The following is a 17,076-nucleotide window of genomic DNA, read 5'->3' as shown; positions in this document are numbered from 1 at the left end:
GGGGCCTGAAGGCCACGCAGACATGGTTCCCATTCTGTCTCTGTCCCTGCCCGTCTGTGTGACCCTGGGCGAGTTACTCACCTTCTCTGAGCCTAACTTGCCATGTCTCTGAAATGAAGCCTCACAGGGTGTGGGAGCATTAACTGCAGTACCCTGGGTAGAAGGCCCTCCCCCGTGACAGTGCTTCCTGGGTCCTGGTTCGCTCCTTCCTCCCCTTCCTCTGCACTCCCCTCTGGGTACCTGGTGGGCAGCAAGCTGGCCGTGCCAGGATCCAGGCTCTTCCCATCAGCAGGGCCTCCTCCTTCCGCCCTGGGGAACTGACGGCCGCGGCTCCAGGAGAATGAACTGAAACAGGGAGAGTGTTTTAGAAAAGCAGCTGTGAGAATTTCCCAGTTACGAGCTATCAGGCAGAACTCAGGGGATGGGGGGGTGGGTCTCTCCTTGCCAAGAAGGGACTCGCGATCCCCCAGTGAGGCCCACAGTCCTGCAGAGGTCGGGGAGGGGCACCCGGACCTCAGGCCAACACGGTCGCCACTGGCCACACGTGGCTCTTTACATCCAAAGGTAAGACCTCGGCCTTATTCAGCACTCACACCGGCCCTTCTGGTCAGCACTGATCTGCCCGTGCAGAGGCCTCTGGGACACCTCTGTGTCCTGCAGGTCTGGGGGCGCTGAAGCTTCGAGGCCTGGATGGGGGACACCTGAGCTTCTGGCAAGACTGAATCACTGTCCTGGGGGTCCTATCTCCCTGGATGACCAGGAACCCACGCCCTGGTAGTTTGGTGCTGCCCTGGGCCTGCCACACACGGGTACACAGCCCTCCTCCCTCGAGGACCTGCCAGCACCCCCCCCCCTGCCCACCCATCTTCTCCCAGATCCTCCCTGCCCCCAGGACACCCAGCACAATCTCCTTAAAGGACATGGGTGGCCCAAAGAGGTAGCCATCAGTGTTCCTGCAGCCAGTTCCCCACTTGCCTGGAGAGAAGCGCCCTCACCCCCACCCAGAGCCAGCTCCCTGCTCAAAACAGGGAAAGCAAAAAGTCTCCAGCAAATAGGGATGAGGTTAGGGTCTGAATACTGTCCTGCGGCGGCCCAGGCTCCCTCCTCACCTCCAGCCTCTGCCTCTCCCCGCCCAGTTCAAGTGCTGCGGGAGCAACAGCTCAGCCGACTGGCTTCAGAGCAGCTACATCCTGTCTCCAGAGGCCGAGGGCCGCCGGGTGCCGGACAGCTGCTGCAAGACGGTGGTGGCACGCTGCGGCCAGCGGGCACACCCCTCCAACATCTACAAGGTGGAGGTGAGTGCCGGTCCCGCGGAGCCTGGAAAGCCCGGGCAGGTGGGCGGGGTGGTGGAGATCACACTTACTCTGACCACAAGACGGCGGTGGGCCTTCAAAGGTCCACACAAAGTCTGGGGGCTGCAGCTGCTCCAGGAATATTTGGGGACATCGTGGCATGCCCCTGGGTCACCTAAGAAACCCATGGGCACTTGAGAGGCTAGACCTGGCCCTTTAAGTGTCTGGCCTCCCTCAGCGGGGAGCAGCCCCCACCAGCCTTTCCTCCCCATCCTCACCCACTTCCGGGCCAAGGTGTGTGTGTGACCTTCCTACCTGCCTTCCAGGGAGGGTGCATCAGCAAGCTGGAGCAGTTCCTGGCTGACCACCTGCTGCTCATGGGGGCCGTGGGCATCGGGGTGGCCTGCCTGCAGGTGAGTTGGAGCGAGGATTCTAGGGGGGGTGGTGTCTGGAGCCCCGAACCCCTCTCTCGCTGGCTGAGATCTCAGATCCTGGCCCTCTGCCTGCCCCTGCCCAACCTGCCCTCTCCTCTCCCATCTTTCCCCTCTGCAGCCAAGGTCACTCTCTTCCCCCAGAAAACATGAAGGAAAAGGCCCTGGGGGCCACCTTGAACTTGTCAGGAGCAAAGACCTGGGAGGAGTGGGAGTGTGGGTGCAGGTATGTGCATGCACTCTGTGTGTGCACGCCGGCCTGCTGTGGTGTGCGTGGGGTCCGTGGGTGTGTCTGCATGTGCCCAGGTGTACGTGGTGGGGGCTGGATGCACGTATGTGTTTAGGCGTGCTGTGCATGTGTGTATATGTCCGTGCATGGACACGCACTCATTCCTCTGTGTGTGTGATGTGTGTGTGTGTTTACTCCTGGGGAGGTGTGCACCCCTATGTACACCCTGCTGTGTGCTCCGAGGATGAGTGATGCTTTGGCTCCATTTGATCGCTCACACCCCTCCCCCAGCCACCACCCAGGGGTCCTGTGGAAGGTGGAGGGAGTGGACTCAGGAGGGGCAGATGCAGTGAGTAAGGGTTCTGCAGGCCCACCTCGCCTGGCACAGCTAGAGTAGTTGATTCCCCACAAAGTGTCACCCCCAAATCCCCATCCCAGGAGGTCAGAGCAGAGGCCAGCATCTCCTGTCCAGCCCCTGCTCTGGTGCGACTTGAGAGCTCACTTCCCCGCCCCTCAGGGCCTTCATCCGCAGCGAGCAGCTCATTCCCAGCCACGAGAGGTGTCAGTGGGAAAGGGGGTACCTGGTTCATGGAAGGCCTCCCTGAGTGCTCTCCTCCAACCCTGCCACGGCCAGGGCCTATCCAAGCCAGCAGATCAGAGGGCCAATGGCCCGAGGGTCTCACTCCATGAGCTGGCACCAGGCCCCTGGCTCCTGGTCCTTCGTTTTCCCAGGCTCTGTCCCTGATGCAGGGTCCGTGGAGAGAATTGGGGTGGTGGTGGCCGTTAGCTTGGGAGCCTCCCCGGGTAGGGTTCCTTCTGATCACCATCTCCACCTGTGCACCCAGGGGACCTGGCTGCCGCCCAGGGTGGGTGGGAGATGGCCCACCCTCTGGTGGAGGCCAGCCAACCTAGGGCTGGCTATTCCGTCTCTGAGCCTCGGTTCCTCATTTGTAAACGGGGCTGGTCATACCAGATCAGTGACCAGGGGGCACGGTGCACGTGCAGTGGTGACAGTGTGCACGTCAATCACTCGGCTCATCGCAAACGGACTGCAGCTGCTCAGGAAATGGTACCCACCACCATGTTATCATTTGCACGTGGGCATGGCATCTCTCAAGAGAGCCGGTGGTGTCCTGGCCAGACCAGCCCGTCCCCTTCAGCCCCCACTCAACTGCAGGCACAGCGTGTCTGGGGGGCATTCACACGGCCCCGTCGTACCTACCCAGGCAGGCCTCCTGTGCAAAGCACTTACCCCCGGGAGCTGCCAGCCTGACTGGGGAGGGGGTGTGCCTCCCTCACCCCAACTTTCCGGACACCTCCTGCCGACTTCAGGTGTTGGGGGCCTGTTCTGCGGACACTGACTGGATCTTGGCTTCACTTTCTGTCCATTTCCTCCTGACCTCTGCCCTCAAAAGCCTGAAGCTGAAGACAAGGGCAGTGATGCCAAGGGCAGGGAATGGGATGACCACCGAGCCTGAGGTCAGGCAAGTCCAGCCATAGGAGCGAGGAAGTCGGGTCACCAGGCAGGGCTCACAGCCTCGCATTGACTCCACCATGGGCAGCTCATCCTTCACAGTGCCCTGCAGAAATGTGCTCCTGTCCCCGAGAGAGTATCACCGGGCCACCACCAGGGACCCATCCCTGGCCATTTTCTCTGTCCATTCCATCCATTCTGCTGCAGCAACCAAGCCTCGGGCTCCATCGCCCCCTGCCGTCCAGTGCTGGAACTACCGCCCGGCCTTGAGGGGCTCAGGCCAGCCGGGCCCCCAGGCTGTCATTCTCCACCCGGCACCCAGAAACCTTCCCTGCTCACACACGGACCTGGCACTTTGGAGATCCCCAGGAGATACGAGGCCAAGATGTCCTCTCCCCCTGCCTCCAGGAACGGGGTGGGAAGGTCATGCCTGGGAGTTGGAGGCCCCCGTCATAGACCGAGCTTCCTCTTCCATGTGACCTGGGGGGGGGGGGGGGCCACCCTTCTTCCTCCAGAGCCTCAGTTCCCTTACTTGTAATGTGGAGGAATGAGATGTCTGCAAGCCTTTTTAAGCAGCAGCGTTCTCTCATCGGGGCTTCCCCAGTGGTGCTAGTGGTAAAGAACCTGCCTGCCAATGCAAGAGATGTAAGAGAGGTGGGTTCGATCTCTGGATTGGGAAGATCCCCTGGAGGAGGAAATGACCATCCACTCCAGTATCCTTGCCTGGAGAATCCCCATGGACCAAGGAGCCTGGAGGGCTACAGTCCATAGGGTTGCAAGGACACGACTAAAGTGACTTAGCATGCAGCACGTTCTCTCATTGGTGGGAATCTCCCCCAGGAGCCCGGTTTATTCAACGTGAGGCCAGAGCTGACCTGATAGAAGGAAGCAGGAGTCAGGAGGCTGTCATGACAGCCGTCCGGAATAGCTTCCCGTGGTTTTCCAGGAAGGATCGTGCCTCAGTGAGACTGAGGTGCTGCGGCTCCTGGATGTCTCATGAATTCTCTGAAGACCAAGCAGAAAACAATGATGAACGGAGCAAACCTGCTTCCAGCCAGACATCACGTGCTGCCTCCCAAACTCGCGGACCAGGCACTGGTCTGCCTGCAGAGAAGCTGGCAGGCTAAATGGCCAGGATGCAAGAAGGGACAGGCCTCCTGGAGCCTCCAGGCTGTGATCCTCAGCCCAGGCTGCACGTTGGGGTCACCTGGTGAGCTTTGAAAGGTCCAAGGCCAGGCTGCATCCCAGCACAATGAGACAACACCATCTGCGGCCAGCACCCTGGCCACAGTGCCAGGGTCAAGCGCCTGGGCCCCACGGAGGCTGGCCCAGCAGCCCGTCCTGCCCGCCCTCCGCCTCCTCCTGCTCCCACAGTGTTTCCTGGGTGTTTTCTGCTCACAGCCGGTGGTGCAGATTCCTCTGTGTCCTCTGTCGGGAAGCGGACGCTGGGGCTCTTTCAGGGACCAGGTAGTTAGTAGCCATGGCTCATCTGCATGTATCGGGATGGTGTGTCTGTGTGTGTGCATGCACATGTGTGTGTGTACACGTGTGTGTGTGTGTGTGTGTGGACACTCATTGACGTCCACCTCACTGTGCCTTCCCCGGGGCGCCCTGGGGCCACATGTTGTGTACAGAGCGCTGGGCGCTCGGTCCTTCGGGTCCTCCCCAGCGTGAGGCATGCACCTTAGAAGATGCAGCCGTGAGTCTGTGCTGGGCTGGCTGCTCCCATCTGGCCTCCCCTTCAACAAGGGTCAGAAAGGTCCAGGTGACCCTGCAGGACGAGTCATCAAGCTCTGAGGTGGGGACAGGGCAGAGAGCATGCCCGACACTTGGGCAGAATGGCTGTGACAGCCACCAGCTTAGAGCAAAAGATGAGATGAGCTCTAAGCCACCTTTCAGCCCAAGACTGAGTCCCCTGGGTGGATTAGCACTGCTCTTAGCACCAAGTCTGACAGCTGAAAGCCGTGTTCCCAGGAGGTGAACCTCCCACATGGGGACAGAGTTGGGAGGAGGAAGGGGACCCCGAAGGGCTCACCCTCTGTGCCTTCCTTGAGCCTCTCGAAGAGAAACTAGTGTCTGCCAGTCCTGGGGCGTCCTCGTCCACCTGTCCTCAGGTTGTCCAGAGGTATCCCAGAAAGATCAGGTCAGCACTGCCACTGGGAAGGTCTGGGGAAGACGGGGCACTGCTTCCCCTATTTGGGAACCCCTCTGGACCCCTGTCCGCGGCACGGTCACGGGCTGCCCTCCCACCGCCCCCTCCCGTGGGCAGGGAGCCAGGAGCCAGTGGCATCATCTTTATCAGGGTCACCGTCACAGCCCTGGGCCTCCTCGGTCTTCATATCTCCACCTCCTCATCCTCAGTGCATCCTTGAGTGGGAGGGAGGGCAGAGGAGGCAATGAAGAGAGAGGCGGGGAACAGTGATCCTCGTCCTCTGCATTTAGAGGTCGGTAAATGAGACGTGGAAGGTGACTGCCCAGCACTGCCAGCTAGTCGGTAGGACAGAGGGGCCAACAGGCAGGCTCCCCTGGCCCAGGGATCGTCCTGAGCCGGCTTACAGGATGAGCTGGTGACTGTCCTGGGCCCTCCACTCAGAGCCTAAGTTTCTTTTCCTGCATATCAGCTGGAGAATCAACTCCACACCCTGGTCTTGCTCCAGAATCTGAGAGCAGCAAGACGTAGACAGATCTTCCTGGAGAAAGGCTGCTTCAGCAGTGATGAGGGGTGACGATGTCACTACCCGGGGTCTAATTGAATCAGGCCCTCTCTGGAGAAGAACCGGGACCGCAGAGCTGCAACATGGACGGGAGGCTTGTTTAGAGGTGCAGGCCCTCACCCAGACCACAGGGCTGCAATCCACAGCATCCCTGGGCAACCGTGCACATTCAAGCGTGAGAAATACCGCTCTTGGCTAGTCGTTCTCAAAGTGGTCCCCGCCTCCAGCCCCTGCCCACATCACCTGGGAGCTTATTAGAAATGCACGCTCGCAGGCCGCACCCTAGGCCCCCTGGGTCTGAATCTGCCCTTGATTGAATCCGCAGGGGGCTCCCCAGGGTAGGAAACCCAGCTCCGCCGGCAGGCTGGCGGGCTCTGACTCCTGTGTGTCCCTGCACTCTCTCCCGGCAGATCTGTGGCATGATACTCACCTGCAGCTTGCACCGGAGGCTCCAACTGCATTTTTACTAATGGCCGACTGCACCCTGCTCCGACTGCCCCTCACAAGTTCAGGGGCCCAAAGCCCACGGGCCAGGCCTGCGGGGTCAGCACCGGCTGGCCTGGAAGCTCCCAGCAACTCCCCCTTCTCTGCACCCAGCCCCTCCGGACCCACCCAGTGCCTGCGACCATGGCCCCTGCGGCCCCCACCTGGCCAGGGACCCTCGGCCCCCGCCCTCCACTTCTGCCTGCTCACCACCAGAATCCCGGGGCAAGAGAGCACAGCCCAAGCCTCACCAGGCCTAGGCTCCTATGGACCCCGGGGGGCTGTGGTGAAATCTGCTTTCCTCCCAACTCCTGAACCCTGAATGGGGGCTGGCGACTTTGCCCCCACTGGGACGCCTGCACATGAGCCTGTGATCCCCCAATGGGTGCGGAGCACCCCTCTCCCGGCCCTGCTGGATATGCTCCCTGAGAAATGCATCGAATAGGCAGTTACAGTTGGCTCTGCCCCAAGAAGACCCCAGCCTTTGCCCTCCCCTCTTCCACTCCCTTCCCACCTGCACCATCTCACCTGGAGAGAAGTCTCCCATGGCCTGGTTCCTTCCTGCAGGGCAGGGTTGGGCAGTGGCGGGGTGGGGGGCAGGGGGTGAAGCCACCAGGGTGGGGAGCAGGTGCCTGCCTCCAGGCCCTCCCCAGGAGGGTCCCCTGGGAGCCCATGACCCCAAGCCCCCATCTCCAGCCATATGCCCTGAGGGGGTCTCCTCTCTGGCCTGATGCTCAAAGAAAGCCAGCATCATCTGCCCTTCATGTTGGTGGGAGTAAACTCCTTCCTGATGAAACCAAACCAGAGACCCTGTGAAGGTGGAACCACTGAGAAGGTGCAGCTCTGAGCCGAGGGGTGCTCTGCCCCAAAACTCCTTTTCCTGATCTGGTGCTCCTGGACCCCTCGGCCCCCAGCACTTGGCCTGCAGGGGCTCTGCTCTGCTTCCCAGAATGGACATGGTCCTTTCATTAGGTTTTCTCTTGCATCTCTGAAGCAGGGAGTTTTCAGAAAAGACTTTCCAAAATGTGGACGGAGAACAGAAAGGAAATCCTAGGAAACAGAGCACAGATGCTGGCAGTTTTCCAGAGAACACGAATCAACTCATAAGATCCCCCAGAGGGTCCCACGTGGGCACAGACCCCCATGCCAGCTCCCAGGTCGCAGGTCCTGGATCCCGCACTTCCTACTTCCCACCCTCATGATGCCGAGGTCAAGTTCAGAAGGGGCACACCTGGCCTCTGCTGTCTCTTGCTGACCTGGGCCCATCCCAGGCGAAGGTGTTTTCTTTCCCCTTCGTGAGTCAGCGCTGTCCCCATCACAGCCCCCATTGTACCCAAACCACACACTCCCAGAGAGGGGTGACCCCCACACACAGAGGGCAGACCAGCCTCCTGCAACCGGTTGCCTCCTGCCCTGGGATTCTCTGGGGCTGTCGGGAAGGGCCTGGGGTCCCTGATGCTGGTTCACTCAAAGGGAGACCAGCTTTCCAGCAACCCCAGATTCCCAAGGCCCCCCAAAAATTGGTGCTGTGATTATCTTTGCTGCATCCAACTTCCTGGATTTGTGCAGATAACCAAAAATGACTGTTAAGTCCCAAGTTATCTGCAGGGCTAGATGTCAGCTGACGTCTTACAAAGTGAGGGCTGAAAGGGAGATCACGTTCTTCCCTCTGAGGGGCCCGAGGGAGGCGGCAGTGGGCCGGGCAGTGCTGGCCGGCTGCACCTGTGCCCCTGCTGGGGTCCCTGCTGGCTTTATCAAGGTCAGGGGGGCTCACGGAGGGGTGACGGGCAGGTGCCACCTGCACAACCTTGTCCTGGCGGAGGCCCCGAAGAGCCTAACTCTTCTGCCCCCACCCCTATGGGCGGAGGCGGCCTGGCTGGGGCAGGAGAACTGTGATTCTGCCCTGGGCACGGTCCCACCCAGAGGGTGGAGGTCCATGTTGCAGAGAGAGAGGGAGAAAACGGCCCCATGCTTTCTGAAACTGGGACCTCCCTGCTGGTGCCAGCAGCCCGGGAGATGAGACAATGTGAGAGGAAACGAGGCCCAGGAAACAGCAGTTTCTCATGGAGCGCAAAGGGTTAGGATGGGGAGGCTGGCCCACCCTGCCTGCAAGGACGCCGCTCTGTGCCCAGGACAGCCCCTCCCAGGTCCCTGCTGGGAGGTGTCCCAATCCCGAGCTCCTTGGAGAGGGAGTAGGACACGATGCTCACAGGTCATCCATCAGTGACCGGGGGCTGGCCAGAAAGCCAGGCTTGTGCAGAGGTCTGGACACAGCAGGCACGGGAGTCCACGCGGCCCTGGTCCTCACCCTGGACCAGGCTGCCCCACCTCCCTGGGCTCCCAGCGCCGCACCCAGGAGGGGCGGAATGCTACACCCCAGGGACCTTCATGCCCACAGCCAGTTTCCGGCTTGGACTCTACCACCTGGTTCGTCTTGGGGGGTTGAGGTAGAGGAAGTGAACTGAACCCATTACTACCATCACCGCCCATCCCCCTGTCAGCCTTGTAAAGGTTCTCCGCCTGGTTTGCCACTTGAAGCCTGGACAGAAGGGGACGGGGGTTTCCACGGGCTAAGAAGGACACCTGTGTTTGTACCACCACTGGGTGGTGCCCGCGCCCCCGGGAGGGGGACACCGGTGATGGAGTTGTCTAAGCCGGGTTCTCAGCATTGGTTGGGATCAGCCTGAGAGCTTCTGAACCATTGCTGGGCCTCCCTGGGCTTCTCCTCAGTAGCGTCTGCATCCTAACAAGGTCCCAGGTGACAGTGATGCTACTGGCCCCGGGCCACACCTTGACAGCAACTGCCCTAGAACAAGCCACGAGGCAGGCCTCTGCCACCTCCCGTGTGTGTCAGAGCCCCCGGGGTTCAGAAGCACCCCCGGGTGCCAGGCCGAATCCCACTGGATTCACCGGAGCATGGGATAAAGCATCTGACCCACTGTGTACCTGCCCATCCGTGACCTTGGCAGGAAGACCAGGGGCCTGGGTCCTCTCCCCAGAAGGGACAAGTGATGTCCCAGCCCCGTTTTCCCACCACCTCTGTGTGCCCACCACCTCTGTGTGCCCCACTCCACCCTCGCCCCCCATCTTCTGTTTCCACACGCCCAGCCCTGTGCTCTGTTCACAGTCTCCCCTGTGGGCATCCTCCCCGCCCTGCTCCCGCACCAGACACAGACCGCTAAGAGTCCCGGCAGCCCAGTGTCAGGAGGGCTCCTGGATCCAGCTGCCCATGGATATGGGTCATCACAATGTTCTGGAAACAGAAAAGTTGCCATAAACGTCTGCACATAGAGGAATTGCCTCAGCATAAACACGCCCCTCCTTAGCCTCTGCCTCCGTCCTGGGGGCACGCCAATAAAGGAATGGTATCCAGGGCTGCAGTCTTCACTGTCCCTTCTCGGCTGCTGGCTTGTCAGAAGCCCCACTGCGTACTGAAGTGATGGGGGAAGAGGTCCCAATAGGAAACCCACCCACCACACTGGTCAGGGCCCTGCTCACCTCCGCCCCCCCCACCAGTGTCCTTAGCTCCAGGCAAAGGTGGCAGCGGTGGGCTGCCTCGGGCTGGACCCTGTTCCCTCCCTCCCCTGGCTTGAGGATGGACAGGCTGTGGGTGGTGGTACAGGAAGCCCTGCCTCCCCTTTCCTCCTGCATCCAGCGATGACTGAGCAGAAAGGTGAGGCCACATTTGGGGGCGGGGGGTCTGGGGTTGAAGAGGGTGGTCAGTAAAGCGTGATCCCAGCCCTGTCCATCAGCAAGGTCCACACCATCCACGTCTCTGCATTTTGTCGACAGCCAGGCCAGCCAGAGACAAGAGGGCTCCTATTCCCACTGGCTGGGCACTGCTTCTAGAGAAGGGGACGGTTTCCAGCAGACTTTGTAAATGTCGTGGTAAGTATCTCCAAACCCCCAATTGGAGGTTAGGGATTACAGGTCAGGGATCAGGGGTCTAATTTCACATGCTGCTCCTGAATTGCCAACCAGTAAGCAAGAAGGCTGAGTCCTCTGAGGATCCGGGGTCTCTGACAGAGAGTGGGCATCTACTAAGACAACACTGGGGCTGCAGGAATCCAGTGGGGTGGGGGAGTGGGGTGGGGGGAGGGAGGCAAAAGGCAAGGAGCTTCTTGACGTCGCTGACCGATGGGATGGCTCTGCCTTTCCACGTGTCGGATCAGCCCCGCTCTGGACGCTGGGCAAGGCTGGACCCTGAACTCAGCATCCACTGGAAGAAACCTCTCTGGCAGCAGAAGGCTCCACCAGCAGACCCGCAGAGCGCAACGTGGCTTGGCCACACTGTTCCCCCTCTGCTCGGCATCCAGGGGCGCTCCCCTGCTGGCTCAGACAGTAAGAACCTGCCTGCGATGCAGAATACACAGGTTTGATCCCTGGGTTCGGAAGATGCCCTGGAGCAGGAAATGGCAGCCCACTCCAGTATTCTTGCCTGGAGGCAGCCAGACAGCCTGGCCCAGGCACGCCCGTGGACTCGTTCTTTTTGTTAGTTTGAGGAGACGCATTAGCCCACCACAGCTTGTCATTACATCAGCAGAAACAAGATGGCTAAATCAATAGCCTCCTAGTCTTTGCCGGACACTGTAAGACGGACCACGTGCAAAGCCGATATTCTGGTGTCCAAAATGACATCCCCTTAATCTGACTTCCGTGGATTATTAAATGCTGCTACTGGGCCAGCAGAGCAGCGCAGGCTTGGGGAGGGGGAGGGACCACTCATGTCCATGTCCACGGGTCTCCTCTGGAGCTCTCTCCCCCCTCCACACCCCAGCTCCCCCTCCAGATCACGCTCTTGCACCCCCGGTTTTCAGCCGGGGGATGCTCTTCCTTGGAGTTCCACCTCTTGTCTGGGGACTCCTGAGGTCCCAGACTTGGCCAGTTTCTTGCCCAAGTGCCTACTCTGGTCCGGGAACAAGCTAGATGTCTTTACATGCACACTTTTATTTAATCCTCACAAATTAAATCCTGAGGATTTAATTCTGCAAAATAGTATCTTCATTTTGCAGATGACGAAACCAAGACATGTTCAGTGAGAACCCGGTGCTCACATGGACACCAGCCACGTGCAGAGTGGGAGCCGAACCCAGGCTCCGGCCCCGCAACTAGAGCTCTTTCCACCCAGACCACCCAGAGGTGGTGCCTCCCTACGGCTGAAAGCTCAGGCTCAGTGACAGCCAATAAAACAGTTGTGGTCAGGAGGGATCTATAGAGCACACAAAAGCATTTCAGGAGTTGTGAATCAGCATCAACCAAACGAGAGATTCAGTTACAGCCTGCAGCCCTCTCCTCCCCGCCTGCCCCATCCCCTGCACATGAGACCCATGAAGCCTCCGTTGGGTTCCAGGAGCCCTCTCCTGTTGGGAGAGGCACTCACAATGGCCAGGAGGGACAGCAGAAAGGTCCCTTCTCCCCCCAGAATCTGGTCCATCACCACAGCCTGTCAGTCCTCTCGTGGGTCCCTCTCACTTTCCCCACATCCCGCTGGTATAGCTCCCTTGGTTGTCACGCTGCAGCCAGCGGGCTGGCGCTTATCACACCAGGCTTCAAACCTCTCAGGGGCTCCCTCTGCTCTTCAAGAGCAGGGTTCAAGCTCTCCCACCAGCTCACAGGCTGTGGTCCCTGCCCGACGAGGGCACAATCCACTCACGTTACTTAGCTCAGTTGACAGGCGCCCAGCACTTATGGTGCAGCCAGGATGCTCCGGGGCCCAGGGAGCCGGCCGGCTACACCCTGCTCCCAGGAGCAGATAGCACAGGGGCTGGGTGGGCATCCTCTTGGGGCGTCCACGGGCTGGGGGCAGGAGTGAGAGCAGGATGGGAAGGGGGATCAGCCCCACCACGCTCCTATGACTTGGTTGGTCCTTAGTGGATGACTCGGGGTCACCGGCCCCTCAGCCCTAAGGCCTTCTGGTAACCATCCTTGGGGAGGCTCTCAGGGGCCCCCACTCCATCTGGACCTTTGAGGGGGTCACCTCAGACCCCCCAATCCTCGGCAAAGCCTCAGGGGCTTTGGAACATGGCCGCCATGGGAAGGGGCCCCAAGGTGGGAGATCAGGACACGTCGTGCCAGCCTGGCCTCCCCCCGAGGAGGGATTCGAGGAGACCCCGAGCTGCACCCACCCTTCCTTCCTTCCCAGCCCATCAACCCGCCTTCTGCGCCTTGTCACCAGGACGATGATGGCAGAGGAAAACCACAAACCAGAGCCCCAGCCGGGGAGCCGGGGAGCATCCCACTGCAGCCAGCGGATCAGGGCTCTCAAGGTTCCAAGGCCCCCCTCCCCACCACCGACAAGCATCTCACGCTGATGGGTGTGTCCCAGGCCAGGTCACACTGTGAGGTTCCCTCAGGCCCGGGACAAGACATCAGGCCCACAAGAACCCTAGGAACATCACAGGTACTTAACACTGACAGCCCCACCCCACAGGGGCCATGGATGACTTGTTCCCGGACCCCTCCTACACACACGTACGAAGCCAGCCCACAGGACGAGCCCTCTGTGGCGGGTGACGGACACGGCTGGGAGCTGGCCTCTCACGTGGCCAGCTCAGACCACTTAAACTGGCCCCTGACGGAGCCTGCATCCGCTGACCAGGCCGGGGCGGGGGGCCGGCATGAGGACTGCTTGGTCCCCAGAGAGGCAGGCCACCCACCTGCAGATCTGTAGCCGGGGCCCAAGGAGGGTAGGAGAGCCCCCTGCCCTGGGCTCAGTGTAGACAAGGCCAGAGGGCACACCAATCGCCTCGTGGGAGAGGCCACCGTCACGGCTGCGGGGACTCAAGAACACCACAGAGACAGCCTGCGTGTGCTTTTGACACGTTACCAGTTTTTATTTAAAAACATGCTAAAAACATGGCTTTCCACAGCCAGGACCAGGATGAAGGAAGCGTACAGATGCGGCATCACAAGCAGGAAAGTGCACTGAAACCAGCCTGTGGGACACCGCCCGGCCGTGTGGCCCCGGGGGATGGGGTGCGGACAGGAGCCCCGGCCTCGCCCTCGATGGGGGCCCCTGTCAGGAGGGATGCGGGGATGCACCCTGGACCCGGCCTCATGGTGGCGAAGGGGAGGATGGGAGGACGGGAACACCAGAGGCTGGCCCTGCAGGGCACCTCCCCGCTCTGTCTGGCCGGGTCCCTGCTGTTAGCACCTCCACCCAGGGGTGGGCAGGGGCCAGAAAGGCGGCGACCTCCTTTCCATCCACCTGGACCACGCTTTGGCCACCAGAGCAAGGAGGGATGGCCAGCTGGTCCAAGTCAAACCAGAACACCTGCTTGAGGGTCTCACGGGGGGCAGGGGGTGGTCAGCAGCCTTGCCAGAGTGAGAGGCCCAAACTGGCCGGGGGGAGCTGGGGGGTGGGGGGGGGTCGCACCAGCTGCTGCCCCTAGGGGCGGTGCTCAGCCCTGCTCGCCCACCTGCCCTGCACCCACCTGGCTGCAGAGAAAGGCCAGGTGGAGGCAGGCATGTCCCTAAAGGCTGCAGAACCTTGGCCTTCGGAGTCCACTCTAACCTGCCTGCATCAGACCCCCTGGAACTGACTCTGGCCTGGGGAGGGAGCTGCCAGGGAGGGGACTGACTCAGGTAGCTTGGCGTGAGCCCGGAGTCGGGAGACACCGAGAGGATGCTGAGCCCCATCACTGACAGCAGGCAGCATGCCTGCCTCTGTGCCACAGGGGAACCGCTCTGCACGACGGAAGAAGGGTCGCAGAAGGGCTCTCCCCCGGTACACGGAGTCTGCCGCCCTGTGCGGACGCAGCCAAATGACCGATCAGCCAAGCACAGGGTCAGGCAAGAAGGCGGTTTGGGGAACTGTGGACGAGGCTCTGCAGACAGATGGACGAGGTGGGGTGGCTGGCAGGAGGAGGGAGACAGGCAAGGGCCCCAGGGCCGGAGGGCACCCCCAAAGCTCCAGAAACATGAGATTCCAGGGAGACCCATACACCCCCAAGGTACTAGGCTTTTGCTGTTGATTTTAACAAAACTTTAAAATTGCATTGATAGGCATAAACAACCCCCCCTCAACACAAACTCATTATGCAGCAGTCCCAATGCGCCACTCAAATGCTTGTTTGCTGAGGGTGCCTCGAGGGGGCAGGGTGCACATCTATTCCGGGCTCTGCAGACCTGGGTTCCCAGGGGACCCACTGAAGCTCCTTTCCAAGAATTCAGGCCCAGAGCATGGGGAGGGCCAGTCGCATGTTGCACTGGCCTGTCCTCAACCCAAACCCTGCCCAGAAGCTTGCCCACAGGCACCCCCACTCCTATCTCGGGAGATGGTCTCTACTCTGCCCAGCCCACTGAGACCACCCTTTTCTCCGCTCCCCACACCCAGAAGCATGACCCCTGAGCACATAGAAGTTCCGCACTGCTGGTCCCAACCGTCTTGTGCTTAAGGGGAGAAGGGGGTGCTGGCTGGGTGTCAGCTCTTGGACACACAGGCTGGGGAGGAGATGGGGCGGCCGGGGCACCCAGCCAAACGGTGCAGGACAAAGGCAGCGCCCAGGTGAGGCCCCATCTGGGTAAGTGTTAGCTGGTGAGGAACCTTTCCAAGCTCAGCCCTATAGATTCTTAACTTATGTTTCAACTGTACAACTTGCTTAGACCAGCGTGAGCCCTGGTGGGGGCACCTGGCTGTGGTTGGACGCCCCCCAGCTGTTCATCTCCAGGCCCTGACTCAGGTTGCTTTGTCCTGGGGCCACTGTAACAAGATCCCTCTGGGTTTCCTCGAGTTTTCTGTGCTTTCCCTTGGGGTCGCAGAGGACATGATCGCCAGCCACCGCCGCATCAGTGAACCCCAAGCAAGGAGCTGAGGGTCCTGGGAGCCGGGTGGATATCCACCTCTCCCTCCCTCCTGGCAGTGACTCCAGCCGGACCATCACGGCTCCCCCCTCCCTCCCCTCTGGAGGTCGCAGGTCCTCTGTCACGTCTGAGCAGCTCCACGGAAGGACTGCTTCCCCTTCCAGAAGCAATGTGAGAGAGTGAGCAGCATCTGAACTAGAGAGGTATTTGTCCGAGAGTTTCTAGCAGGAATGTCTGTGAAATAACGGGTTTGCAGAACCTGTCGCGGGAATCCCCCGCAAGGGGTGGAAGGGGAGCCTCCCAGCCCGCAGAGGGCGGGCGGGAGGAAGAAGGAAAAAGAACTGCTCATCAGAGACGCATAAGGACACACGCCTGCTCTACCTCATTCCTGGCAAAGCACCCCCAGTTCCCAGAAGACCCCCTGCCCTCTGTCTCGCTTCCATCCTATGCCTCCCGCCCCCACCCCCGTCTCCCCTGCCGCCTTCCCCCAGGCTCCCCCCTCCCTCAGTGCATCCTGGCCGCAGCCTCCTGAGTGTGCCCAGTGGTCTGTCCTGATAGAAACCAGACAAACGGACGTGCCCTGTCCCTTCCCGTCCCCCACCCGCAGAAAGAAAACCAAACCATTACAGAAATCAACGCAGTACAAAGTTATAAATCAGAAAGCTAACCCTAAACTTATCTGAGAGATAGTATTCCTGAATAATCATAATCAGAGTAAAATAAAATAAAAAAAGTTACACTGTAAGGTATAAAATGCCTGGGTGAGACGCTCCCACAGCCCGGCATGGAGACGGTCAGCCGGCCCCTGCCAGTGCGCCCCCCCCTCTCTGGGTGGCTGGGGGCCACCAGGGCCGCTCCTGGGCAGTCTCTCCACCAGAAGGCAGCCCTGAGCGCCCCCACCCCCACCCCATGCCATGCGGGGAACAAAGTGTCAGCTGAGGAAAAAGACAGGGCAGAAACGCGTCAGTGCTGGGGGCTCCTGGAGCATGCCCCCACCCACCCACCCTGTCTTCTTTGGCAAATACACAGGAATCTGGGCGCCCCAGCACCCCCAAGGTCTCTGCGTTTCCTCCCCCACCCCCGGCCTCTGCCCACCGACAAGGCTTCGGCAGGTGGCCGGGAAGGCAGGCCAGGGCAGGGATGCAGGGGTCAGCAGTCTGGAGGTGCAGGCGACACAAAGCTGAAGGCCTCTTCCCTCGCACAGTGTCCGCGGGGCCGGGGCGCTCCGCCAGCCGCTCAGGCGTCGTACTTTTTCCCAGTCCGGTGGATGTGCTGGAAGAGGGTCATGGAGAAGGCCATGCCCAGAATCTGAAAGACATGGGGCCAAGGGGCCTTAGACGGGGGACAAGGGGGCACCCAGCACCCGCGGGGGAACCCCTCCCATTATGCAGACACCGTGGGGCGGGCACGCGAGGGCGAAGCAGAGCTGAGGCGGGCCGCACGTGGGGAGCTCGGCCCCTCGGACTGTCCAGGCTGGATGTCACCCAGCTGCGAGGCCCAGAAACCTGCTGTTTCAGATCATGGTGAGGACAGGGGCCTGAACCTAAACGGCAGGGGGCTGAGGAGCTGGGGAGTCGATGGGGAGGTGGCAGGAACTCTGGGAGCCCGCCGATGGCTCCCGCAGAGTCCCGGGGCTCACGGCTGCTGCCTT

At 60.8% G+C, this 17,076-nt stretch overlaps 2 protein-coding genes across 6 annotated transcripts in view; one reads left to right on the top strand and one right to left on the bottom strand.

Moving 5' to 3' along the window:
• TSPAN11 (tetraspanin 11) overlaps positions 1-9,997 on the top strand; it is a 65,532-nt gene extending 55,535 nt beyond the window's left edge. For 2 of the 4 annotated variants that reach the window (XM_043881160.1, XM_043881159.1), the window contains 4 exons: positions 1,137-1,295; positions 1,619-1,705; positions 1,845-1,949; positions 6,551-9,997. In XM_043881160.1, coding sequence (XP_043737095.1) covers positions 1,137-1,295; positions 1,619-1,705; positions 1,845-1,949; positions 6,551-6,610 — 411 coding nt within the window. In that variant the 3' untranslated portion in view covers positions 6,611-9,997. Of the gene's footprint in view, positions 1-1,136; positions 1,296-1,618; positions 1,706-1,844; positions 1,950-6,550 lie in introns of those variants that run through there. The other 2 variants (XM_043881161.1, XM_043881162.1) reach the window with 2 other exon arrangements.
• A 3,433-nt stretch (positions 9,998-13,430) lies between these two features.
• The window catches only part of TSPAN9 (tetraspanin 9), a 188,027-nt gene continuing 184,381 nt past the window's right edge, over positions 13,431-17,076 (bottom strand). For both annotated transcript variants that reach the window (XM_043880643.1, XM_043880642.1), the window contains one exon: positions 13,431-16,733. In XM_043880643.1, coding sequence (XP_043736578.1) covers positions 16,662-16,733 — 72 coding nt within the window. In that variant the 3' untranslated portion in view covers positions 13,431-16,661. The remainder of the gene's footprint in view (positions 16,734-17,076) is intronic.

This window comes from Cervus elaphus, chromosome 22 (genome assembly GCF_910594005.1).
Source record: "Cervus elaphus chromosome 22, mCerEla1.1, whole genome shotgun sequence".
In the NCBI taxonomy this organism is placed as follows: Eukaryota; Metazoa; Chordata; class Mammalia; order Artiodactyla; family Cervidae; genus Cervus; species Cervus elaphus.
The sequence above is the reverse complement of the archived record's forward strand: the minus strand, read 5'-3'. Positions and strand labels throughout refer to the sequence as shown.